Source organism: Ostrea edulis, chromosome 5 (assembly GCF_947568905.1).
Source record: "Ostrea edulis chromosome 5, xbOstEdul1.1, whole genome shotgun sequence".
Lineage (NCBI taxonomy): Eukaryota > Metazoa > Mollusca > Bivalvia > Ostreida > Ostreidae > Ostrea > Ostrea edulis.
In genome coordinates, this window is record NC_079168.1 from 12,990,762 (window position 1) to 13,017,953 (window position 27,192).

The 27,192-nt window shown below is 38.0% G+C and overlaps 2 protein-coding genes across 2 annotated transcripts; both read right to left on the bottom strand.

Moving 5' to 3' along the window:
• Positions 1-9,986: 9,986 nt before the first annotated feature.
• Positions 9,987-12,317, bottom strand: LOC125652016 (short-chain collagen C4-like). Its single transcript, XM_048880885.2, has 3 exons — positions 11,932-12,317; positions 10,663-10,731; positions 9,987-10,496 (listed from the first exon to the last, which is right to left on the bottom strand). Exons 1-3 carry the CDS (start codon positions 12,182-12,184, stop codon positions 10,021-10,023), a joined length of 798 nt encoding a protein of 265 aa, XP_048736842.1. The 5' UTR covers positions 12,185-12,317; the 3' UTR covers positions 9,987-10,020.
• Positions 12,318-14,208: 1,891 nt separating this feature from the next.
• On the bottom strand, positions 14,209-25,588 carry LOC125652048 (uncharacterized). The gene is made up of 7 exons (XM_048880950.2): positions 25,428-25,588; positions 23,851-23,930; positions 22,452-22,611; positions 19,590-19,638; positions 15,937-16,052; positions 15,429-15,566; positions 14,209-15,271 (listed from the first exon to the last, which is right to left on the bottom strand). The coding sequence occupies exons 1-7, from the start codon at positions 25,486-25,488 to the stop codon at positions 14,856-14,858; spliced, it is 1,020 nt and encodes a 339-aa protein (XP_048736907.2). The 5' UTR covers positions 25,489-25,588; the 3' UTR covers positions 14,209-14,855.
• Positions 25,589-27,192: the final 1,604 nt, after the last annotated feature.

Consider the following 27,192-nt stretch of genomic DNA (forward strand, 5'->3'; position numbering starts at 1 on the left):
GGCGGACATATAGAATTATACTATATTTATTAATTCATGTCAGCTTTAAACATCACAAAGTATAGAGTTTACAACGATTGAAATAAAAATGCAGACGTTTTCTCGTTTATTCAGTAACTCAATAACTTGCGCGTCTTCTGAATGAAAGTTGTAAAATAAACGTACTAGGTTTTGGTCAGTTATAACATAATACGGAGGTAAAATTCATCTGACCTCCGCTAGCAATGGGTTTTGAGTCAACTGTGCCTTCGTGGACGAATAATCTCGGCTAGCGAAGGTGGAAAAAAAAAAGCCTAGATAGTCCGCTTGCATTAACATGTATTATATATGAAGGTGAAATCGAAGAATTATCCAGTAAATCCAATGATGTTGCAGTATATATAGCATGTATTTATTTTATTTTTGACTGAGAGGGAGATATACAGCTAAGCACGTAACATCGTTTTAGAAGGGGGGGGGGGGGGCTCATTCATTAGTCCTAACCCGGACCAGCCGAAAAATTTTACATGTAAAGAAAACAAAATGGGAAATTAAAAAATATATCAGAATGAAAGGGGATGGATAATTAATCAGAAAGAAATTGTACTTTCAAGATTTATACTGAACGTATTAAACTTCCCGTATCTGCATACATTCATGAATGCTTACCAATGCTCTCTCTCTCTCTCTCTCTCTCTCTCTCTCTCTCTCTCTCTCTCTCTCTTGCTTTCATTATCTAATGCATCTAAAGATTTAATTAAAGATTTTAATAATCGATAGCGTATATGAATAAAATCAAATAATCGTTAAGTCATTTCTGTTTATATTGATATTAGTTTGTTTTTTTCATGAACTAGTTGCATTTGACACCGAGGATTTACATCCTTGAATATTGATTACAAGCACGTAGAATCGGAGAAGGTGTACTTTGAAAACTTGAAAGTTAAGGATTTAGCCTCGTAGCTTGTAGCGACCTACCCACTGCATGATTTAAGAAATTGAAATCGGAAGGGGAAATTGAGACAGTTACACAACTTAACCGGCAACATACCCCTTCTGATACATTGAAAAATATAAGTAATGTTAGTATGGGGCTCTATAAAGTTCAATCTGCAGTTTGGTCATACTTCGTCATTCAATAACTTATTCAAAATTTTAAAAAATGTTTGTCGGGTTAGCGGTACTATGATGTATGACTATAACAATGACCTGTGTATAACTTGTACATTCCATGCAAATTCAAAGGGGTTTTCGCCTCAGTAGAACAATGGGGGTCAGCTAATCCGTGTATTTGAAATCAACAGAAGTGCTTAGCTTCTTGCGGAAAGTGTAAAATATATTGGGTCGGCGCAAGATACCCGTGATCTTAGACTAGATCTGATATCGCGCCGACCCAATATATTTCACACTTTTCATGAGAAGTCAAAACCCAAACTAGCTAACCGTAATTTAGTTATACTGTGACAAATACCCTAGGAATTTGCATGGTATATACTTATTATACAAAAATCATTGCATTATCCAGACACTCCCGATGAACATTTTTTTTAATGAAAACCTCTATCAAAGTACATCGAACATAAGTCTCCGTCAAATGTAATGAACTCGGGATTTTAAAAATAAATCATTCGTTGGTTTGTATTTTTGCTTCTATTAATTACGTAATAAATTAATTCCAATTTGTTAATCATCGACAATGCTCTGATTTCTATATTGGATCAAGTTATATTTGTCAAGATGCATATTAACACAATATGATGGAAGTAATTATGTTAAACAGCGCATTTGTCAGAGAGAGAGAGAGAGAGAGAGAGAGAGAGAGAGAGAGAGAGCACATCGGTAATTATTAAATATCCCTATCACATGTTGTACATGTATGTTTTTCATTTACTGAATATACTAATTCGCATTCAAAACAGGAATTGCCTGCAAGTACGCATTATTTAAACATAGAATTAAAGAATATTTTAATGAAGAAAGAAGACTAAAAGAAAAAAATTAAAAACCAGGTTTTCTTAAAAACATAATATGTAGTGTTTGGTATCGTTGGAATTGGCTCAAAATGCTGAAAAACAATATAAGTATCAGGGGGGGGGGGATATTGACATTTTTTCTTTTCTTAAAATTCCACCCTTATCTTGATTATTTGGCCTGCAGCACATTTTCCCATCTCCCGCAAGGCGCCCGTGGCCAGAACAAAGCTCTTAGCAGCTGTGTGTATTCGCAAATAACACACACCGTGGAACACGGAGGACACGGTGTATCTCCGTGGATTTTCCACCGTGGTCATTCCACGGTGGGGTGTATAAAACTCGTGTCGTGTACTGTATGTCCTTTTCAGGTAAACGGAGTTATCCGCAGTCAAAATAAGCAAGCATTCCTTGTTGGCCGTTCATACCAGCCGCAAGTCTTATTTCTTGATCAGGTAAACTGGGGTAGTACGTTCACATATCATTATTAGACTTACAATTTTTTTCACTTTTCGAAATCATATTTTTCATTGAATTCATGATTTTTCTGTTCATATTTGTATTTTGCATATGCTGGAATGAGAAATAAAAGATGTGTACAAAGCATCTATAAGAATCTTCTCTATAACGTGATTACTGAATATCAGGGCAGCATCAAATGACACTGGTTATTGTGGATTTGGGTGACATTAAGTAACACTAATTGTTGTTTAGCTGGGTGACATGACACTGATTGTGTATCTGAATGACATGACACTGGCTGTTGTGTATCTGAATGACATGATACTGACTGTTGTGTATCTGAATGACATGACACTGACTGATTGGGTATCTGAATGACATGACACTGACTGTTGTGTATCTGAATGACATGACACTGACTGTTATGTATCTGAATGACATGACACTGACTGATTGGGTATCTGAATGACATGACACTGGCTGTTGTGTATCTGAATGACATGACACTGACTGATTGGGTATCTGAATGACATGACACTGACTGTTGTGTATCTGAATGACATGACACTGACTGTTGTGTATCTGAATGACATGACACTGACTGATTGTGTATCTGAATGACATGACACTGGCTGTTGTGTATCTGAATGACATGACAATGATTGATGTGTATCTGAATGACTTGACACTGACTGTTGTGTATCTGAATGACATGACACTGGCTGTTGTGTGTCTGAATGACATGACACTGACTGTTGTGTATCTGAATGACATGACAATGATTGTTGTGTATCTGGGCAACATGACACTGACTGTTGTGTATCCGAATGACATGACACTGACTGTTGTGTGTCTGAATGACATGACAATGATTGATGTGTATCTGAATGACATGACACTGACTGATTGGGTATCTGAATGACATGACACTGACTGTTGTGTATCTGAATGACATGACACTGACTGTTGTGTATCTGAATGACATGACACTGACTGTTGTGTATCTGAATGACATGACACTGACTGTTGTGTATCTGAATGACATGACACTGACTGTTGTGTATCTGAATGACATGACAATGATTGATGTGTATCTGAATGACATGACACTGACTGTTGTGTATCTGAATGACATGACAATGATTGATGTGTATCTGGGCAACATGACACTGACTGTTGTGTGTCTGAATGACATGACACTGATTGATGTGTATCTGAATGACATGACACTGACTGTTGTGTATCTGAATGACATGACACTGACTGTTATGTGTCTGAATGACATGACACTGACTGTTGTGTATCTGAATGACATGACAATGATTGTTGTGTATCTGAATGACATGACACTGACTGTTGTGTATCTGAATGACATGACACTGACTGTTGTGTATCTGAATGACATGACACTGACTGTTGTGTATCTGAATGACATGACACTGACTGTTGTGTATCTGAATGACATGACACTGACTGTTGTGTATCTGAATGACATGACACTGACTGTTGTGTATCTGAATGACATGACAATGATTGTTGTGTATCTGAATGACATGACACTGACTGTTGTGTATCTGAATAACATGACACTGACTGTTGTGTATCTGAATGACATGACACTGACTTTTATGTATCTGAATGACATGACAATGATTGATGTGTATCTGAATGACATGACACTGACTGTTGTGTATCTGAATGACATGACACTGACTGTTGTGTATCTGAATGACATGACACTGACTGTTGTGTGTCTGAATGACATGACAATGATTGATGTGTATCTGAATGACATGACACTGACTGTTGTGTATCTGAATGACATGACAATGATTGATGTGTATCTGAATGACATGACACTGACTGTTGTGTATCTGAATGACATGACACTGACTGTTGTGTATCTGAATGACATGACAATGATTGTTGTGTATCTGAATGACATGACACTGACTGTTGTGTATCTGAATGACATGACACTGACTGTTGTGTATCTGAATGACATGACACTGACTGTTGTGTATCTGAATGACATGACAATGATTGATGTGTATCTGAATGACATGACACTGACTGTTGTGTATCTGAATGACATGACAATGATTGATGTGTATCTGAATGACATGACACTGACTGATTGGGTATCTGAATGACATGACAATGATTGATGTGTATCTGAATGACATGACACTGACTGTTGTGTATCTGAATTGACATGACACTGACTGTTGTGTATCTGAATGACATGACAATGATTGTTGTGTATCTGAATGACATGACACTGACTGTTGTGTATCTGAATGACATGACACTGACTGTTGTGTATCTGAATGACATGACACTGACTGTTGTGTATCTGAATGACATGACACTGACTGTTGTGTATCTGAATGACATGACACTGACTGTTGTGTATCTGAATGACATGACAATGATTGTTGTGTATCTGAATGACATGACACTGACTGTTGTGTATCTGAATAACATGACACTGACTGTTGTGTATCTGAATGACATGACACTGACTTTTATGTATCTGAATGACATGACAATGATTGATGTGTATCTGAATGACATGACACTGACTGTTGTGTATCTGAATGACATGACACTGACTGTTGTGTATCTGAATGACATGACACTGACTGTTGTGTGTCTGAATGACATGACAATGATTGATGTGTATCTGAATGACATGACACTGACTGTTGTGTATCTGAATGACATGACAATGATTGATGTGTATCTGAATGACATGACACTGACTGTTGTGTATCTGAATGACATGACACTGACTGTTGTGTATCTGAATGACATGACAATGATTGTTGTGTATCTGAATGACATGACACTGACTGTTGTGTATCTGAATGACATGACACTGACTGTTGTGTATCTGAATGACATGACACTGACTGTTGTGTATCTGAATGACATGACAATGATTGATGTGTATCTGAATGACATGACACTGACTGTTGTGTATCTGAATGACATGACAATGATTGATGTGTATCTGAATGACATGACACTGACTGATTGGGTATCTGAATGACATGACAATGATTGATGTGTATCTGAATGACATGACACTGACTGTTGTGTATCTGAATTGACATGACACTGACTGTTGTGTATCTGAATGACATGACAATGATTGTTGTGTATCTGAATGACATGACACTGACTGTTGTGTATCTGAATGACATGACAATGATTGATGTGTATCTGAATGACATGACACTGACTGTTGTGTATCTGAATGACATGACACTGACTGTTGTGTATCTGAATGACATGACACTGACTGTTATGTATCTGAATGACATGACACTGACTGTTGTGTATCTGAATGACATGACACTGACTGTTTTGTATCTGAATGACATGACAATGATTGATGTGTATCTGGGCAACATGACACTGACTGTTGTGTATCTGAATGACATGACACTGACTGTTGTGCATCTGAATGACTTGACAATGATTGATGTGTATCTGAATGACATAACACTGACTGTTGTGTATCTGAATGACATAACACTGACTGTTTTGTATCTGAATGACATGACAATGATTGATGTGTATCTGGGCGACTTAACAAAGATTATTGTGTATATGGGCGACATTATATGACACATTGAGCATCTGGGCGACATTATATGACACTATTGAGCATCAGGATTCTAGAAGTGTCAAACATTATTCATTTTGAAGCACTCTAGGCATCATTTAATGAATTAAAATATGACATAAGTAATTTATATGTCTATATTGAACATGCAGTATCTAACTTATTCTTCTGTTAAAGCTTCACAACGTGTTATAATACCTACTGTTCAAAGTTGTAGGTGATATACTGGAGAAGTTTAACACAGGTAAAATACTATCAACATCTGCCTTGCCTATTTCACATATCAATAAAACTGAAATTATGTAGGTATCAAATTAAGGTATTGAATCCTTTAAAGTATATATTTTCACGAAACGTCAATATGTATAGCACTAGATCTTTTTGTAAAAACAGAATGTCTAAATTTTAGTGGACCGCCGCGGTTGTCTAGAGGCTAGAGCATTCGCCCCTCATGCGGAAGGCCGAGGTTCGAATTCCGACCGCCACAGACCTAAGTCGTTAACACAGGTAGAGACAGTTCCATCGCCAAACGCTCGGCATCAGGTGTGAATGTCAAAGATCCTAGGAGATGATCGTAAAAACGGATGTCCCGTGTCACAGTAGGTGTGATACGCTAAAGAACCGTCACTGCTCAATGGCCGTAAGCGCCGAACAAAGGTCTAAATTTGAAGCGGTCTTGGTGACATCTCTATATGAGTGAAATATTCTTGAGTGAGACGTTAAACAAGATACATGATGTACAATCAATCAAGCAATCAAATTTTAGTGCAATAAAGTTGGCGGACATGGCGCCTAAATGCATGTACATCTATTAAAATTAGATCCTATGATCCGCTCATCTACTATCACTACTCCTAGCAAACTAGCCTCCAAATTGTCTAATGTAGGAAATGATTCTTTGTCAACGAAACATCATCAGGATTCGCAGATTGGTAAAATGATCAATTGTTTAGCTCCTGCAAATGCTGTCACCTATATGTGTAGCGATTGTAGATGAGCGGATCATAGGATCTAATTTTAACTAGATTGTAAAGTTGGCGGACATGACACCCAAATACATATATATGTATATAGTGATTTGGATTTTGTATAGGAGTTACATCCCCATTTAGACTTTGTATGATGATCTTTACTGTGGAAATACGGGAATCTTTTCATCCACTAACTGAAGAAACTCATAGCAGCAATGGACCATGAGAAGATTCGACAATGTACACCAAACCTGGGAGTCAAGTAACACTTTAATTCATCACTTGCATCACACTTTGGATGAGTTCAAGAAATCAGTATCAAAGCACCAAAGAGGCTATATATGCTGTAATTGGATCATCGGATGTTACAGAAGAAGAGCTTATGACAGCCAATCTAATTGAAATTAGATCCTATGATCCGCTCATCTACTATCGCTACACATGGGTGTAGCGATTGTAGATGAGCAGATCATAGGATATAATTTAATTAGATTATTATGAGACAGCATTTGCAGGAGCTAAACATTTGATCATTTTACCAATCTGCGAATCCTGATGGCATTTCGTTGACACAGAATCATTTCATACTTGGACAAGTTGGAGGCTAGTTTGCGCCGGAAACTGTGGACACTACCGACTTCAACCCAAGGAAGAGTTAGAAAAGAACCCATGAGCTACGTTGTTCGCCATTTATGGCTCCGATAACTGCGGGAATGGTTGCCGGTCCTTAATGCGCTTAAAACATGGAGACGTAGTCGCGGGAACATTCATCAGGGTTAGGTAGTGTTTGTTGTGGACTCTTGTCTGCCTAGGGGGCATTGACAACTTGGAGGTGTATATGAAACTCATTCCGGAAAATATGGGCATACAAGAGTTAAAATCAGACAGCGTTCGTTAACCCACTCATTTCTAAACTGTCCGTTGGAATTCAGTGACTAGATGGTATGATTGATTCAATATTGTTTAACGTCCCTCTCGAGAATATTTCACTCGTATGGAGACATCACCATTACCGGTGAAGGGCTGCAAAATTTAGGCCTATGCTCGGTGCTTATGGCCATTGAGCAGGGAGGGGTCTTTATCTTGCCACACCAGCTGTGACACGGGACCTCGGTTTTTACAGTCTTCTCCGAAGGACCGCCCCATTTAGTCGCCTTTTACGACAAGCAAGGGGTACTGAGGACCCGTTCTAACCCGGATCCCCACGGGATAACTAGATGGTAGATTTTTTGTGATAACGAGTGGACTGTCATTGAAATCGTTGTAATACATGTATTTGTAAAAAGGACTATTAATATATTTACTTTGTGTTTAACGTGTTTATGTTACATCTAGAAGGGAGAATGTTAAGGAGATAAATATTTTCTATAATAGGGATCGGGTTCGTGGTTATGATTTTCTGGTACAGTCGTTGTTGCACGGTGATGACTACTTATCTTTCTATCTTTGATCAGGGGCAAGTAACTCGTAGGTCACCTGCCTTTCAGGGATACCATCTAGTCATCACCTTGTTGCACATGTGACATCTGCATCTTCAGCAATAAAGTGTTTTAGAAAGCCAACAAGATGGATGTAAATAATTGGCATGCAATGTTTGGTATCGATAAATTGTGTTAACTTGTAACATATAAAAGTGAATTTTGTATATCATCTTCGCTAGCCAAAGGTTTACGATCCGATCCGCTTCTCTACGGAGCGGATCGTAAACCCTTGGCTAGCGAAAAGCACATTTTGTATATTAAATTAGAATTTCTACTTTTCCCCAAATCTTGACTGGTTTTATCCTTTGCCTAGAGGACAGATTTGTAAACATCCACGAATAGAGTTGAATAAAAACTCAAAAGTTTCATCAACACTTTAATTCCTCGTATAGTCAACATTTAGCAAATTCTATGGTTGTATTGGCAACTAGATCGTTATAACGACCAAAGAATTTGCGAAATGCTGACTTTAAATGAGACTCTTGAAACCCCTGCACCATTAACTTGTTTGTCAGTAGCCTACTTCGATTTAAACCCTTACCATACGCAGAACAAGCTCTTGCGTATCGAATCAGTTGAGAGATATAAACACCATATGCAGGTGATAATGGAATATTGCTCCATAAATATGGGAAGTTGACGATGGAGAAGCTGAAATCATCCCGTTTGTCATACAGTTGATTGTTAGTTTGCCGTTAATATCTATTTTCAATAAAATATCTAAGTATTATGCAGCAGAAAAAGAAGACTGTGGTGCGTTTTATTTCGAGCTAGCAAAGATATATCGAATCGACATATGAATGAAAATTATCATTGTTAATAGATGATACGTCGTCGATATATCTAAATGTCGAATTGGAGGCAACAGCATTTGTTTTTTCTTCTCACGTAAAAGTTTTTGAATAAATTCTGTTTTGTAAGAATATAGAAACAGGTCAGCTAACAAAGGAACACAATTCATACCTACGGGAATTCCAACAGACTGTTAGAAGACCTGATCACCAGAGACCACGAAGATATTGTCAATGAGGAACTCCAGCATATTTCTTATTTCAACTTCACAGTACTTGTGCGTGAAATCAGAGTTGCGTTTTACAAAGTAATTTTTTGAATGACTGATTACTAGATATCAATATTTGCGTTTTCCATTTTTATTAAAGAACCAACTGTCTATGATGTCAAAAAGTCTAGTCTTTAATTTATCGTGAGGAATGGAAGTGTAAGGTGTCGAAAAATCATACGTTTTGATGTTGTTGATTTGAGAAAAGTTTTGCGATTTCAAGTTTACTAAAAGTTCTTTAGAACATTTTAGAATCGCCATTTGATTTACACCACTTCTGGTATATGTAGCACAGTACGTTTGGGGTTTCTCCTTCACAGCTGTTGATATGTTCGTGAGGAGCAAAGATTTGGACTTGGTAGAACATTTACTGGATCCAGCAATCTTGTTCAGTGCGCGCGCACCTAAATACATTTACAACTTCATATCTTTGTTTTATTTTTATTTATTTGTAAGCAATGGTTTAAGTGGTACAGACAACGCAAGCGATTGGTTGTGAGCTTCTGTAGGGCGGACAGGGGAGAGAACCACACACTGCCTGTACAGTGTAGAATAACCTTCCATTAGAGCTGTGTTGTCGCGACCCAGCGGTGGCATACTCTGGATTGCTATCGACACACAAGAAGTCGGCGGCATTGTGATTGGTATAGTGTGCTTCAGAGGTCAAAAATCCGTCGTACTGCTTCATCCAGTTCGAGGGGCATGACCTTTTCGCGGGAATCATAATTGATGACGAAGCATATAGGGAATGACAGACGGCGCAGGGAACGTCATCGTCCATAGCAATGTTTCTATAGGAGAATTCGTATTCACTTCCATACAGTCGTCCGGAATGTACATAGGAAGAAACACCACTAGGGGCGTTCTCCGGATTGAGAGGTAAACATAGAGTGTTGATGCCACCGTCTTTTTCGTCAAAGTTTCTTCCACCGGCCATACCTTAATGAAAACTGATAACATTTTTGTACAGCATTGACTAATCCATAGTGACATTTTAAAATATTTTTTCTTACGAATTATATCCTTTTAAGATTAAGAACATTAGCCTTAAGTACATATAGTAGTCTTGTTTTTGTTATTCACTAAAACAACCATTGACTTCTACCTGAATAAACCGTTGTGGTCCCATTCACCGATGGACACGACTTCTTTCCCCATCGTATGTAAGTAGTTCCTAAAATATGTGTAATTAAAAATAATTGATTGAATGAATGATGGGCATCCCATCGAGGATATTTTATTCATTATGTAGCATTCTGAACTAAAAATATCCCAGGCATTTGTTTCCGCTGTTACGCATAACACATTCACATAATACAAATGAAGTGTCCATGATACAAATGATGATTGATTGATTTAATATTGTTTAAAGTCCCTCTCGAGAATTTCCCCCTCATACGGTCAACAGGGGATGCTTACTCCTCCTATGCACCTGATCCCACCTCTGGTGTGTCCAGGGGTCCGTGTTTGCCCAACTATCTATTTTGTATTGCTTATAGGAGTTATGAGATTGATCACTGTTCGTTATCTTCACCTTACATGGAGACGTCACCATTCCCGTTAAAGGGCTGCAAAAATTAGGCCTATGCAAGGCTCTTGTAATATAAACGGCCTTTGAGCCACAGCTGCTGTGACATCTGGCCTCGGTTTTTTCGGTCTCATCCGAAGGACCGCCCCATTTAGTCACCTCTTATGACAAGCAAGGGTACTGAGGACATATTCTAACCCGGATCCCCACGGGACCATGATACAAGTGAAGGGTCCATGTAACAAATGAAGTGTCCATTTCACGGATTTCACCGACTCACTATTACTTAGTATCTGTCACTGTGTGTGCCTCAACAGGCATGAGGTGTCTCTTTCTATTGTACCTCAACTGTGTTCTAAGTCTTCTGAAAATTGAACACTCGGAATAGTGAATAAGAAATCAGATCTGCATGAACTTTGATCAATGATTATCATCGTACCGAAATTAAAGCATTGCACATAATTATTCAGAATACTGCTACCATATTTCTCAGTGTAATTCAAAGTGGAATTTCTAGATTTCCTCTAACTATCTTGTCTGTGTTAACACAATCAAATAAATTTGTTGATCACATTTGGTGCGGAACAGTATCATAGATAGTCTTGTCCCTGTGTAACGGTAACTGTTGGCACGAGGAAAAAAACTATGCCATGACCTCGAGTGTCCATAGATAAAAATTTAGGTCACTTCAACTAACGCTGGCAAGCTTTCCATACTACTAAAAGATTTTCGAATGGAACGTAATAAACAACCAACAAAGATTAATAATCCATATACATATAGCAAATTATCTGCGGTCGACATCAGTTAATAATTGTTATCTTCATTACTGAGAGGCTTACATACCAAGTCGAACTCTAGAATTCTCAAAATTTGAAAGAGTTGCTCTCAAGGCTTGAATTTCAGCATCTTGTTCCATTATTTTCGAGTTCATCTGTGATTGAAGAGTTTGAAATTGATGTTCCAGTGCTTGTAGTCGCGAATTATCGAAGTTTGCATCATCTAATAGCATTCGTCTGTTGCCAACATCAGAATTATCAAGTAAAGCTGATGACGTCAACACGAGGATTAGTGATGCAAGGTAGTGTAGAACTTTCATGGCTCTCACTGCTAAGATCGCAATGGGAAGTTACAGAATTTCCACGATGAATAATAAGCATTACAATTCACTAGTTTGTTATCTCCCACTTTTCTAGATCCGATTTATCGAGAGATAATATAATGCACTTTTCATTATTGTAATCGTACAGTTTGGTCAATATACGAGTATGAACGGATATAAAAGAACTGAAAGTTTAGGTTAATGTGGAATATCATCCAATTTATCGTGGTGCCAAATTTGCGGAATTTTTTGGGTTTTTTTTGGGGGGGGGGGGGGGTTGGGGGGGGGGGGGAGGTCTCGCCGTTTCGTCCTGTATAAATCTAATACAAACGAAATCAGTGAGAACCCTGCAAAATTAATTCGTCTACTTTTCTCGAGTACCAGGAGATTTGGTGCTGAGCGAAGCAAGGGATCAAATCGAGTGGCGAGAGAAAAGTGTAACAACATACTTAGTACATGTTTCACACGAGAAATGAAAGCTCGTTTTAAACGGGTGTTCTTTAAAATATGTATTGATAAAATGATAAAAATGATATCGATGCTGACAAATTTGATCAATTTGCCCTCAACTGTGCTTTGAAGATCGTCCGGAATTCAAAGGCTTCTTCATGCTGACTTGGACATACATCATGCGATTTTGAATATGACAGCAAAGGTGTTGTGTAGAAACTTATTTAAATATCCCTTGGAGATTCACACTCGCTTTTTAAGTTTGAGATTATTGCCTGCCTCTTATAATTCAGTAATTACAACTCATCATTTTAACAGAAACCCTTCCATGTGCCTATAGACCAATGTTTTAAACTAATGCATGATTTATTCAGATATAAAACTAACACTTACTCTTCGATATTCCCAGTGGCGGATTTAGATGGGGTGGGGGTCCTCCAGAGGTTGAGTACTTTGGTTAATACTTGACTTTCGCCCGTGCCACCCCCTTTGTAAATCCTTGGTCCGCCATTGAGTCCTGCGTGTATTTCTAGTACCTCTTGGTTTTCCAACGGTCGTACTGATGCCAACGTAAATTTTAGTTCACGCATGAGTTATATCTCGTTCTAATTTTACTTCTTTTCTCGCAGAATCTGTCGAAATTCTGGGTCTGTGCATTGTGCGCTTAATATCTTACTGGACGACATGCTGCATTGTTTACCGCCTGTGCGCATGCGTCTGAAGATCATAAGGAGGAGGCTCCATTTCTTTTTTGTATTGACCGTCAAAAAGTATTAAATTTTGCGTTAAAAGGATGATTTTCGACTTTATAGATGTGTTAATTTCGCAAAGTTCATACATTTACCTTTGCAACAAAATTTTAGAAATATCTGGGAAAGAACTAGGGACAGTTCCTACAATCATTAGGCCCAGAAAATAGATGATTTCAGTAGGAGTCCCAAAATCTGGCATTCAAATAAGGAATATATAAACAAATTCAAACTACGTTTGGTTTGATCCAAAATTGCTTTGTGTTGTATGACAGGAGCGTGAAGTTGGCATAAAATTGACAAAAATGCAAAAATCAATGAAAATTTTCATAAATTCAGGGTGTTTTCCTTTCAGAAAAAATACAGCCAATGCGTCGTGCAAATCTATATTCGAACACATTTTTCATCTTCTCTTAATACACAATATATATCAATTTCATTTTCCTCGACGGATGGGCACACCTTTTCCTAAGCAATAATCTGGATGAAATTTAACAGTTATCAAGCTCTTTTTGAAAAAAGGCGGGAAAAACTCTTATTCATGACGTAATAATGCTATAAATTAAGAAATAACTTTTATTTAAGTTGAGATACTATATTTGGCATATATTTAACTTATTCAAAACACAGATCAAGCTTGATTCAAGACTCCTTTAAATCAGAGAATTTTGGGGGGCCTTTTTATGTACACAATCATGATATTTGCACAAAATGAGCTGTAGTGTCTCTTTAAGAATCTTTTCTACCAATGAACAAGAAACGAAGTTATGCCCCACGAAATTGAGAAGGCAATAACGCTCAAGAAAGACAAATAATTGCCACGGTGTTTGTATCACGACATTTATTAAAAATGAATAAATGACAGTAAAGGTATGGGCATATATATGTGAGATAAACTTCATAATGGATTTTTAGGAAAATTGATCAGAACTAAGATCCTTGACTTTGCAACACGAGAACATTTCTTTTTCCTTACTCTGGATAGAAATATAACAAACAGTGATCAATCCCATAACTCTTATAAAGAATACTTTATCAGAAGTTGGACAAACACGGAGCCCTAGACATAGAGGTAGAATCAAATGCACAGGAGTAGACATTCCCTGTCGACTGGTCACACTCGCTGTGAACCCTATATCTTGAATTTATCTTCCTATACTGTATGTAAAAGAGCCTCCGTGGCCGAGTGGTTAGACCATCGAGCTCAAAATCGTACGGCCTCTCACCTCTGGTCGGCGCGGGTTCGAATCCATAAATTATTTTCCATAAATTTACCTTACGTATGCATATCACATCCATTATTCAGTATTTCACCAAGTATTCATTCATCGTAATTTTACATCTTAAAACGGTACATGTTTTACGCATATTACTGCTTTATTTGTCTTAATTTTTGTTGAACAATATGATCAGAAGGGGGTGTTAGGCTCCATCACAACAAGAAACACCATCGCCCTTTTTCTCTCCTTCTATTGGCCTGAACAGTTGCCTTCAATTACTTTGTAAGTCTCAGTCCCCTTCCCGTACTTGTTAGAGGCTTCACAAGTAAAGTTCCCTACCACACAACGCAAGGTAATATTTTGCCACCAAATGGTGGCATTTCGAAAGGATTGCTTTTCAGAATCTTTTTGGGATTCAAATCTTATATTATCAATGCTTGCTCTACAGGAATTCTCTTCCGATGAATTGAAATGTCCACCACTATTAGTGGAAATCCAGAATGTGCTGTTCTTATTGTGTATAATCCATTTTATTTCGTCAGGTGGTGGAAACGTATTAACTGAGCAAATTATCCGAATCTTTTCGTTGCTGCAAACTGAAATGGCGTTTTTTATTATCGGTATTCCGTCATTTTTACTGATTTTGATAAGAACCTCTGGCTCGCCTGAAAATATACAACAGAATAGAGTAGGAAAACTTGGTTTTTAATGAGGTTTCTTAACATTATTTATCATCAAGTCAAAAAGGTAAGGACAAAACATTGTCTGTATAAACCACGTAAACAGAGAGAGTTTCAAAGAGTCACGACTCAGAAGACTTACGTCCTACAAGTACTTTGATAGTTTTCTGTACTTTGTTGTTTCCATTCAGAGAGTTGCCCACTTTACAAACAAATACCGAATCACAGTGGTAGGCAATGTTTTTAATAACCAGCGCCCCAGATATGCCGATATCAATATCTGTAATTAGTACCAAAAAAAACACAGCGTTCAGATAGTGCGACATCTGATCTTTCTCCTTTATTTGAATGATTATGTGATATATATAACGAAAAATGTGGATTTCAGAAAATAATTCGAACTGAAGATACTGTTTCAAACACCGCATGCAAATATCACAATGGCGTAAATATAAATATATCGATGCGATCGATACTGATATATTATAGTTATGGTATTGTTATATTAAACTATCGATATTGTTACAGTGTCGATTAGAGTAATGATATTGATACATTAAACTATCGATACTGTTACATTGTCTATCAAAGTAATGCTATTGATATATTAAACTATCGATACTGAACGGGACCAATGTATTGACTCCTACCTCTGTTCTCCTCCACGGGTATATACCAGTCCACCGTAGCAGGTGGGTATCCATTAGTGGCATTGCACCATAATATTGCGTCATCATTCTCCTTGATAGATACACATGTGGTATTCCTATTAAGTCATTGATGCAATAATTTATTTTTATAAATAAGCCAGCAAGATTCTGGATCAGGACTATCTAAGAACAAAACAACTACTTCATCATGATAACAATATGAATCATGCATTAATACAATAAACTGAGAATAGACCTAAGTCTAAATTTCGATCGACTGATTGTATATTGTTTAAAGTCTCTCTCGAGAATTTTTTCTCTCATGTGGAGACGTCACCAAGACCAGTGAAGGACTTCAAATCAAGGCCTTTACTCGGCCCTTACGGCCATTGAGCAGTGAGGGTTCTTTCGCGTGCCACACTTACTGTGACACGGGACATCCGTTTTAAGGTCATATCCGAGACCCGTCACATTCACACCTGATACTTGGTGTTTAGCGATGGAAATGTCACTACCTGTTTTAACGATTTAGGTTTGTTGCGATCGGGATTCTAACTCCGGCCTTCCGTATGACCAACCTCAGACACCCCCCCCCCCCCCCCCCCCAGCATGTGCCTATATGCACAAGCGAAAGTTCTTGCGGGCCCCCATGTCACCAGTACATCTCTCAGGATCGGTCAGGTGTTGATGCATCACAGTTGTTAGTGTTCCAGACGTGGGACGTATGAACAATACGGGAAGGTGGATGTATTTTGATATATTTCGTCGTTCGCCAGTCAGACAGGTGATTAAACATCATAGCAGGTCATGGTCGATATCTTCACTGGTTTGGTATGTCAATATAGATTACTTTAGGTTTGATGGTAGGGATGGTCAAAATAGGTTGGGACAAGTGCTCCATAAATCCTTAGGGGCTTTGGTGCAGCAGGGTCAGAATTTGGCAATGTATGTCAGAAGGTCAAGATGCCAGTGAAACCGACTAGTTTTGTGTCGGTGGTAGGCAGTGGGATTTGTCATCGACATGTGTATATCTTCACGGGACCCGGAATGAAGTGGGGGTCAGAGTCACAGGGTCGACACAAACAGGGGTTCTGTCAGGCGCAGATGAGAAGTTATGTGGTTTGTCGGATGGCACTGAGGCAAGTGTCAGTCATCAGGGTAGTTGACTGGATGACACCGGGGATAGTGATAGTTGCTATTGTGATTTGACTTCTCAGAATAACTCTGGGTTTTCAGGTTGAAATGGTTGTTGGGACATGCTGTCCTTCCACAGTGTCTGAAGTTTGGGATGATAACGGTAGTTTTGTCACTGATTTTGAGATATGTGGAGCCGAGTCGGAGTGTCTAGATGAGGCACGGTCTGGACCTCTGTCTGGTGTGATGGTATCTCCTGTCTCTTGGCTCAGTTTGGTTTCAATGGTCGGACCAGTAGTGCTGGACTGCGGGATATGGGGGTAGCATGAGCGGATGGCCAGTTCTCGGATGCAAAGGACGAATCTGTGGCAAGGATGCAGTCGATTGTTATGTTGGCGAGTCTTGTTCCAGATTTGGATTGATGCATGCGCTGAGGTTTTTGATGAGGTCTGTGTGGGTATCCCATGCGTGAGTGGAAGCATCCATGCTTCGATGGTGGTGCTGGAGACTGTTCCCAAGGGGCAAACTTTGATCATTACAGATGCCCCAACCATGATTAAGTCGATGGCTTGTCAGTTCCATGGGGAGTCTGTCCCCAAGGCACCTGACAAATGCACCATTGTGTGTTGGTCTGATGGGGGTTATGTTGTGTCTGGGCATTATGAAGGTGGCCCGCTGATGCGGAGGTTCTGTCTGTCCGATTCCGTCTGGAGGGCTGGTAGTGTTGCCTTTCAGACTGATAGGCTTCCTCCTGACAAACCCCAAGGTAATGAATGGAATGGGTTCACTGCTAGTGGCTTCAAGAATTCCCATCGATCGTCCAGTCATCACAAAGGGGTACGAAAGAAAATATAGTGAGTTATTATGTGAGTGATGTAAATCTCCTCCATGCTCACAAGGCCCCGAAATGTGGGGAAAGATAGACTAGTCTGTAGTAACCAGCCGTTGTTGAACGAGGGCATTTCCTCGTAGTGTGTCCGTATCTGTTGACCTGGAAGTTCAGATGTGGTATGACATGTTCAATGTCCAAGATGATACCTGTCGTGAGATGTTTTCGTGTGGCAAAGTTTATGATCGTGTGTGTCATTCCGAGTAACTCTGTGGTGTGACGTTGCTGTTTGTGGATGTCCGGTGATGTGCTGTGTAACTGTGCCATTGTGTGTGACTCTGTAATATAACGTTGCTGTTTGTAATTTCCTGTGATGTGCTGTGTAACTGTGCCATTGTGTGTGACTCTGTGATATAACGTTGCTGTTTGTGGATTTCCTCTTATGTGACTGTGATATTGTGTGTGTGACTCTGTGATGTGCTGTTTGAGATTACCTGTGATGTGTTGACTGTGACATTAGTTCCGGGATTTGATTGATTGATTGATTGTATTTTGCTTAACGTCTTTCACTCATATGGAGACGTCACCAAGACCGGTGATGGGTTTCAAATTTAGGCCTATGCTCGGCGCTTATGACCATTGAGCAGTGAGGGTTCTTTAGCGTGCCGCACCTACTGTGACACGGGTCATCCATTTTTAAGGTCATCTCCGAGGACCCGTAACATTCACACCTGATGCCGAGCGTTTTGGCGATGGAACTATCACTACCTGTTTTAACGACTTAGCTCTGTTGCGGACGGGATTCGAACTCCGGCCTTCCGCATGCGGGGCGAACGCTCTAACTTCTCGGCCACCGCGGCGGTCCGGGATTTGAAGAGGGAAGGTCGCGTGTAGACTGCCCAGGGCATTTTTGTCGTTATCGTTGTTTATTTCGTTTCTATTATATTCCTCTGTTCTGTAAGTGATCAGGATTTTAGTGTTGTTTTTCGGCCAGAGGATCGCTTTATATATAAGTCATTCGGTATGATAAATCAAATAGTGCATGTTGTAGTTATAAGGTAGCGCACATTTATATGTCATTAATTTCCCTGCAAGACGAAACGGCAAAGTAACCTACCTATAGTAGTACTGATGCCGGGTAACTTTAAAGTGCAATTTCACATCGTATACTAAGCTTTTACAGAATATTGTGTGGATTTCATTTGACGCTACACAGAAAACAGAAGTTAAAGGGAAAAAATTGCAGAGAATCCTATTCATGGTGAAATCTACGTCAAATGTTTCTTTAGTTGTCCATTCGATCTTTCCGATAGCTTGGCTTCTATAGACTTTTCAAAGTCTACGATATACTAGAGTATGCAATATTCTAAGAGACTGAATATCACAAAACCGGTGGCGTTAGCTCAGTGGTAGAGCGTTCGCTTCGTGACCAGGAGATCGTGAGTTCCGAGTCTCGCTCGCGCCATGGCTGCTTTGCCAAACGCTCGACAGTTCAGTGAGAATTAAGATTCTTTCGGACAGTGGACCCGTGTCACAGCAGGCGTTGGCAAGTTGCTACGGTCCTGAGTGTCATACATAGGTCTAAATTTGTGGTACTTCACCTACAGCTGGTGAGATCTCAATACGAGTGAAACATTCTCGATGGGACGTAAAACAAAAAAAAAAAAAAAAAACAATATCACAAAAATACCCGTCACCACCGCACTCTGCACCAGTAGAGATGACATCTGATACCATATCTAAAACAAAATTGATTGATTGATATATTCAACCTTAATGTATTTAAAGTGAGTGTATATTTTCCCAAAGGGATAAGGGTAAAACAGTTTGATTTCAACAGAAGTTTTCTTTCAATTATATCATTCGAGGTTTAGAGACAAATTAGTCCTATCCATACTAAGCAACCCATATGGTTTCTAATCACGTGTGAAGCAAGCTCGCGCAATGCGAACATTATACATGTGTAAATAAGGCTGATCGCAGATGTATGGCGTGTAAAACGTTGCAATTATTTTGATATCTATATGCGAAAAGTTTGATTTATATTCGATATTCGATAATGTTGATATATTAATGTGCAACTTTTTTATTTATTTATATCCGATAAATCTTGATTTATTTGCGATAGATGTTTATATTTATATTTTAAAATAACAGTCTCGTTTTAAGTCAGCATTTCGCAAATTCTATGGTCGTTATAATAATCTAGATTGCCACTTCACCTATCGTTGGGTCAAATGCTGTCTGGCGTTTTTCATACCGTTAATCCGTTCTTAGCACACTCATTTTGACTACGGATCACTCCGTTTACCTGATTAAGATATAGGGCTCACGGCGGGTGCGACCGGTCGACAGAGGATGCTTACTCCTCCTAAACACCTGATCCCACGTCTGGTATATCCAGGGGTCCGTGTTTGCCCAACTCTTTATTTTGTATTTCTTATAGGAGTTATGAGATTGATCATTGTTCGTTATCTTCACCTTTCATGCCATAAACTTTAATTTATATTCGATAATCGTTTTGTTTATAGTCGATAAATCTTGATTCATACTCGATAATCTTGATATTTATATTTAATGATTCTTTATTTATATTCGATAATTGTTTTATTTATATTCGATAAATCTTGATTTAAATATTCTATAATTTTGTTATTCATATTCGATAAGTCTTGAATTATATTCGATACTCTTGTTATTTATATTCGATAAAAAAATTATTCATATTTGATAATGTTGATGTACACATTCTAGATTAGCTGCAGATATGTTGCTTTTTGTTAAAATGTTTGGACGGACCAGACCCCTTCTGATCCACCCCTTATAAAAACCTTCGTTTTACGGCGCAAAAAATGCACACAGTTGAGGCCTTATGTCGCTGTACCTTTACATTGCCAGTGGCGGATTTAAGGGGGCTCGGTGCAGCCGGCGCCCGCCCCCCCCCCCACCCCCTAAAATTTTTAAACTTTAGGTAAATCGTGGTATCTTCTATTGATTTCTAGAATTACTTTATTGGGAGAACTTAATTTTTTCCAAAAACCCTTAAAAGTTGCGTCATTTTATTAATTTCACCTCATAAAAACAATGATAGAAAATAGTACAAAAGACTAAATAGGAGATATATTTCAAGCCCTATAAAATCTGTAAAATCCAGGAGCTTCCGGGGGCTTCGCCCCCTGGGCCCCACCAGGGCTTCGCCCCCAGACCCCCTGCCTCATAAAGAGGTCCCCCCCCGTAACCGCAATTCCTGGATCCGCCCCTGATTGCTGTCTCAAATATTTTAAAATATAAAAAATTCCTAACATATTTCCCACTATATTCGTGTCCAAACATACCTTCAAACATTCATTACAGCCCCATGCGACCCGAAAATTTACAGCTTCGAATGATTTCGTTTGTTGACGTAGCCATGTTAGGTAGCCAGGCAAATCGAAAGCTGTTGATTTTACAAAGTACTCCGTTCATTACATACATCATGTGCAAATCAACATTATCGAATATGAATCACAATTTGATCGAATATATAGAGGATATCCAATGCTTTGTAGTTGGATAAGGAATTTATTTCATAATAATCTAGTTATCGAATATAAATAACATAATTATCGAGGATAGATGACATTCATATCGAATATATATATGTACATGTAAATCAGGATTTATCGCATATAAATCAATAAGTTATCATATAAATATCAATATTATCGAATATGAATCAAAATTTTCGCATATAAACATCCAAGATTATCGAATATAAATCAAGACTTTCGGATATGAATAAGATTGTCGAATATAAATTTAAGATTTGTATAATGTTGCAAAGTTTTACACGGCATAAAGATGTCTTATATGTCCCCTTATTATGTCGGAATGTGAACTTGAAAATGTATGCTATTTCTACATGTGTATGTATCATTGCTTAAAAGAGCACTCGTTCTATGTACTCGTGGGTCGTTTTTAACATAATGCAACCCAGAGTCCGAAAAGTTGCAATATTTTCGGATGTTTTCAATATCTATCTGGATGAAATTAAAGAGTTAATGTTGCATAGGTTATTATATTTATTATATATAGTGTGCACTAATCATGTTATTTTAGGAGCAAAAAATCTTAATTATAAGTACATGTATGTATCAGCATAGTTTGACATCATTTAAATAATAGAATGTTTTCTTTGTTGCTACATCGGGTGATGAAGTAGCTAGCATTGCAGAAAAAAACTCATAACCCACGTAAGCTACCTTCATCACCCGATGAAACAACAAAGAAAGGCATTTTATTGTTTATATTTGTATTTTTATGTATTATTTTAAAATATAAACTAGATTTAAGTACTAAAATATCATAAGGTTGACCCATTCGTTATGCTAAACGGAACAGCTCCATATTTGGTAATAATTATACAGACAGGTGGTATTAACAAAACTGGATCGAACTAGTTAGCAACAAGCATGCATTCATTGTCCTAGATGAAAGCAATGTCAATTCCAATAGAAATATTAGAAAAAGATTCAGTGAGTGTAAATATTCTCGATATACATTACATACATACGTTTGACCTTAATCGTATAATTCTTTAACGACGTAAAGTTCCCTGCATTATACATGCAGCATTCATACAGTCCTGCGTCCGAGGCATCCCTAATTGCTAATTCGTTGTTCTCAAGAAGCACAATCTCCCCATCTTTCTTCCAGATATAGAGCTCATTTTCCTGCATAAAAATGAAACATACACTAAAATACATATTCATATTAAGACAAAACACGCATTAATCTCATAACTATGCGACAGTCTCCAATATTGCGAGTCGGTGACGCATGTATCAGTGGCGGATCTAGAGGGGATCAGAGAAGTTTGATATGGATGAAAAGTGGAGGATATGTACCATGATATTTTGACAATGAAAACTTTCAGATTTACTTGATTAGTCAAATACTGCTGCAGGTTTAGCAAAAAGTAATCGAGGGAAAAAAATTAAAACTCCTGCTCGACTTCAACTCGCAATCTACAGATCATTATTAGACATGTCAACCGACTGAGTTACACAGGCAGGCAATCAAATGTAAAAGGAATCCATTTGTAACTCCCATTCTTGGACGGAAAAGTTACGAAACTTAGGTCGCACGCCCTCCTTTGAAAATTTCCTGAATCCGATCATGCATGTGCCAAATACTGTAGCTTTAAACAAATTCTTGGAAATTATATCCAAATAAAAAATTCAAAGCGTTACAGAAAATAAATCTCACAGGAAAAACGGACTCAGCAAGGTCTGCCCTAAAGGCAAAACATTTCTGTTAATATCAAAAATGTTGTATTTGCATTTTGTGTATTAGTTGTTAATGATAACAGAAAAAGGTGTCTGTAGTCTGCACTCTGAATTTTTACAAATACGTTAAAAATATAATTTACGCATTTCTGCATTTCCATTAATTTTGTTAAAAATCATTTTAACTACTAGTATGTTAGAAATCCACAGGTTTGGAGTAAAGCGGGGGCTCTGTTTCAGGGACAATTCTATCGCTTGTGTTCCAATTTGCTATTAAAGATTATATTCTTTACTGGTTAATTCGAAGCTTGAAGTTTTCAATTATATTTCCATGACATGAACATACAACCCTATTATTCTATTGGATGAAATTGTCGCGTGATCGGGGTCCGTCGGACGTCTCTGCATTATATGCGACAAAAATACCATGTATTCTCAGGTGGGAGTAACACTTACCTTCATTTTTGGATTAAAATTCCGAAACTAGGGAGGTACAGGTAACAATTTGTGATTGTCTGATTTCAATATATTTGACAATTTCAAACAAACGTGTTACATTTTCTTATTTCAATAAAGTGTTCATGCAGCATCACTGGCGCTTGCGCATTGAAGTAAATGTTATAATTTTAATCAGACATTTTATCATGTTACGTGTACTTGGAATAATGGAAATCCAAGACAAACCTCTTCACCGCAGTCCAACTGTAACATTTTGCCGACTTCAGTTACTATCGTCTCACATTCACTACATGTAGATTCTACAACTAAAACCAAATTAATCTTAAAATACAGCAAACATTTCTACCTGTATTGTGTGTGATAATGTCTAATTCTACCTGTATTTTGTGTGTGTGATAAGGTCTAATTCTACCTGTATTGTGTGTGTGATGATGTCTAATTCTACCTGTATTGTGTGTGATGTTTAATTCTACCTGTATTGTGTGTGTGATAATGTCTAATCCTACCTGTATTGTGTGTGGTGATGTCTAATTCTACCTGTATTGTGTGTGGTAATTAATTCTACCTGTATTGTATGTGGTAATTAATTCTACCTGTAATGTGTGTAGTAATTAATTCTACCTGTATTGTGTGTGGTAATTTATCCTACCTGTATTGTGTTTAGTAATTAATTCTACCTATATTGCGTGTAGTAATTAATCCTACCTATATTGTGTGTGGTAATTAATCCGACCTGTATTGTGTGTGGTAAATAACTCTACCTGTATTGTGCGTGGTAATTAATTCTACTTGTATTGTGCGTGGTAATTAATTCTACCTGTATTGTGTGTGGTAATTAAATCTACTTGTATTGGGTGTGGTAATTAATTCTACCTATATTGTGTGTGGTAATTAATCCTACCTGTATTGTGTGTGGTAAGTAATTCTACCTGTATTGTGTGTGGTAAGTAATTCTACCTGTATTGTGTGTGTGATAATGTCTAATCCTACCTGTATTGTGTGTGGTGATGTCTAATTCTACCTGTATTGTGTGTGGTAAGTAACTCTACCTGTATTGTGCGTGGTAAGTAATTCTACCTGTATTGTGTGTGGTAATTAATTTTACTTGTATTGGGTGTGGTAAGTAATTCTACCTGTATTGTGCGTGGTAAGTAATTCTACCTGTATTGTGCGTGGTAATTAATTCTACCTGTATTGGGTGTGGTAATTAATTCTACTTGTGTTGGGCGTGGTGGTAATGTCTAATGATAATTGTTATTAATGATAAATCCTCCGATAATACTTTATTTTTCCATTAGTGAACCATTCATCAATAGTGGTTATGATGTTGCATCATTAATGATATACATTTTTTGCATTCGGGAACACAAATGAATTCGTTAATGCAATATTTACCATTAGTAGATTTTAAATCATTGATAGTTGCTAGTACAAGGCCCAGGGTTAGAATAGTCATTCTGGCTCCAAATCAAATGTAAGTCATTTAACTTAGGTAGTGACTGTCTCTTCGCCCAACGTCCGACGTTAGAAGAGACGGTTACGTGACCTTGAAAACGAAGGCTCCCGCGTAGCGGTAAAGCGATGACACAATACAAAACCCCTCCCTGTTACGAGCCTTAAGGGCGTCATGCATAGGGTCAAAGTTTACGGCACTTCACCTAAAGCTGGTGACATCTCAACATGAGTAAATTATTCTCGAATAACATGGACGTAAAACGATATACAAAAACGAACAAAAGTTGTCTCTTGTAATAAGAATGATATTCCATTGAACACTATTTATATTGTGTTTCAAAACTTACCTTTAAAAACAATAGCAAACACGATGATAATCTGACAAACATCTTTAAAATGCATGACCATGATCAATTCCTTGACGGCGTTCTTAAATTTAAAACTTGGTTTTGTTTGTTGTTGTTTGGTTTTTTATCCTTTGAATAGGTAGCGTGACGGATGTAATGACGATTATCTGTGCACAGTGATCTCATGCTTCCTGCTCCTCTGCATTTATTTCATACAAAGCTTCTTGTTTGTCTATGAATAATGTACAATGAAATATACATGGAAACTTGTCACATCTCAGGAGCAGACACTGTCCGTGCGATAAAGGAAAAAAATAGACCATTGTCATATCTAATGACAAGCCACACTTTGATATAACATGACAAATGGTCATAGGAGACAAAGCTCACCTTAGCTGGCGTCGATGGGCTATTAGTTGTATTTTGTCTAAGCTTACGTCCCTCTCGAGAATTTTCCACTCATATGGATACCTCAACATTGCCGATGGAGGGCTGAAAATTTAGGCCTATAGAGCTCGGTGCTTACGGCCTTTAAGCAGGAAGGGATCTTTAAATTATCATCACTGTTCGTTATCTTCACCTTTCATCTGCTATGACACGGGTTTTTTGCGGACTCATTCGAAGGCCCGCCCCATTTAGTCGTGTCTTACAACAAGCAAGGGGTACTGAGGATCTATTCTAACCCGGATCCCCACGGAACCAAAGGCGTCGGAGGTCAAATTTATTTCAGTTACGCATTTTGCTGCACTGTAAAACGATGCATCTGCTACAGTCTGTCGTTTTACGCTGTTTTCCTGATTTGAATCACTGAAAAATAACTGCACTGTATCGTTAGGGCAGTAAATAAAACAAGTGCCCCATGATCCACATCGCTCACCTGAGCAACCGCTCTCAAAATATTTATCCATTAATTGTTTGCGTTCTTTTCCTAATCAAAGCAGCCATGATTGAATAAATTTGTTTCAACAAAGTAGAGATTGGTTGCTCTTCATATTTTAGGAACCTGTCGTCTAAAGTAAAAACAAAACAATGCCCAACCTCAACTGGATCCATTGTGAACCTTATCTTTGGTCCAAGAGCAACAATCTTACTTAAACCATATCATCAAAACGATTAATACAATATCTACATCTTTATAAACTTTGGGCCTCCATTGTTTTCCCTTCCTAGACAGTGGAGTCAGTTTGAACAAACTTGAAAAAAAAAAAAACCGGCATATCATATTGGCGGATGTAAACGGGGGTACAGGGGCTGCACCTTCCACCCCGTTTGGTAGAACATTTTAACAAAAATTGCTTTTTTGCTTTTTGGGGGGTTTTCATCCCTCTCCCTTTTAGACGTAAAGGGTCGAATCCCCCTGTTGAAAATTTTCTGGATCTGTCTCTGTATTAGCATGTTTCCATATGATATTCATAACAGTTTTTGTAATGGAAAATTGCATCTCAGCCAGGCAAAAAGCACCATGCAAAATATACCAATATCCAGGAGTTTCCATCTCCATTCAGGTAATGCTGAAGACCCTCTGATACCATAAAGTATAAACAAATTGAATCTAAACTACACTAGATACGGGCTCTTGCATAATAATTTAAACCTCTTAAGATGAAGGCAGTCAAAAAAATTCTCTCTATACATGTATACACATTCTTTTGCAAAAACATGATGTACACAAGATGTGTTTGCAAAACACTGACAACCCCAACCCATGGTCAAACTCCAAGGTCATTGTCAGTATAGGTTAACAATTTTAGTACCTAATAATGTC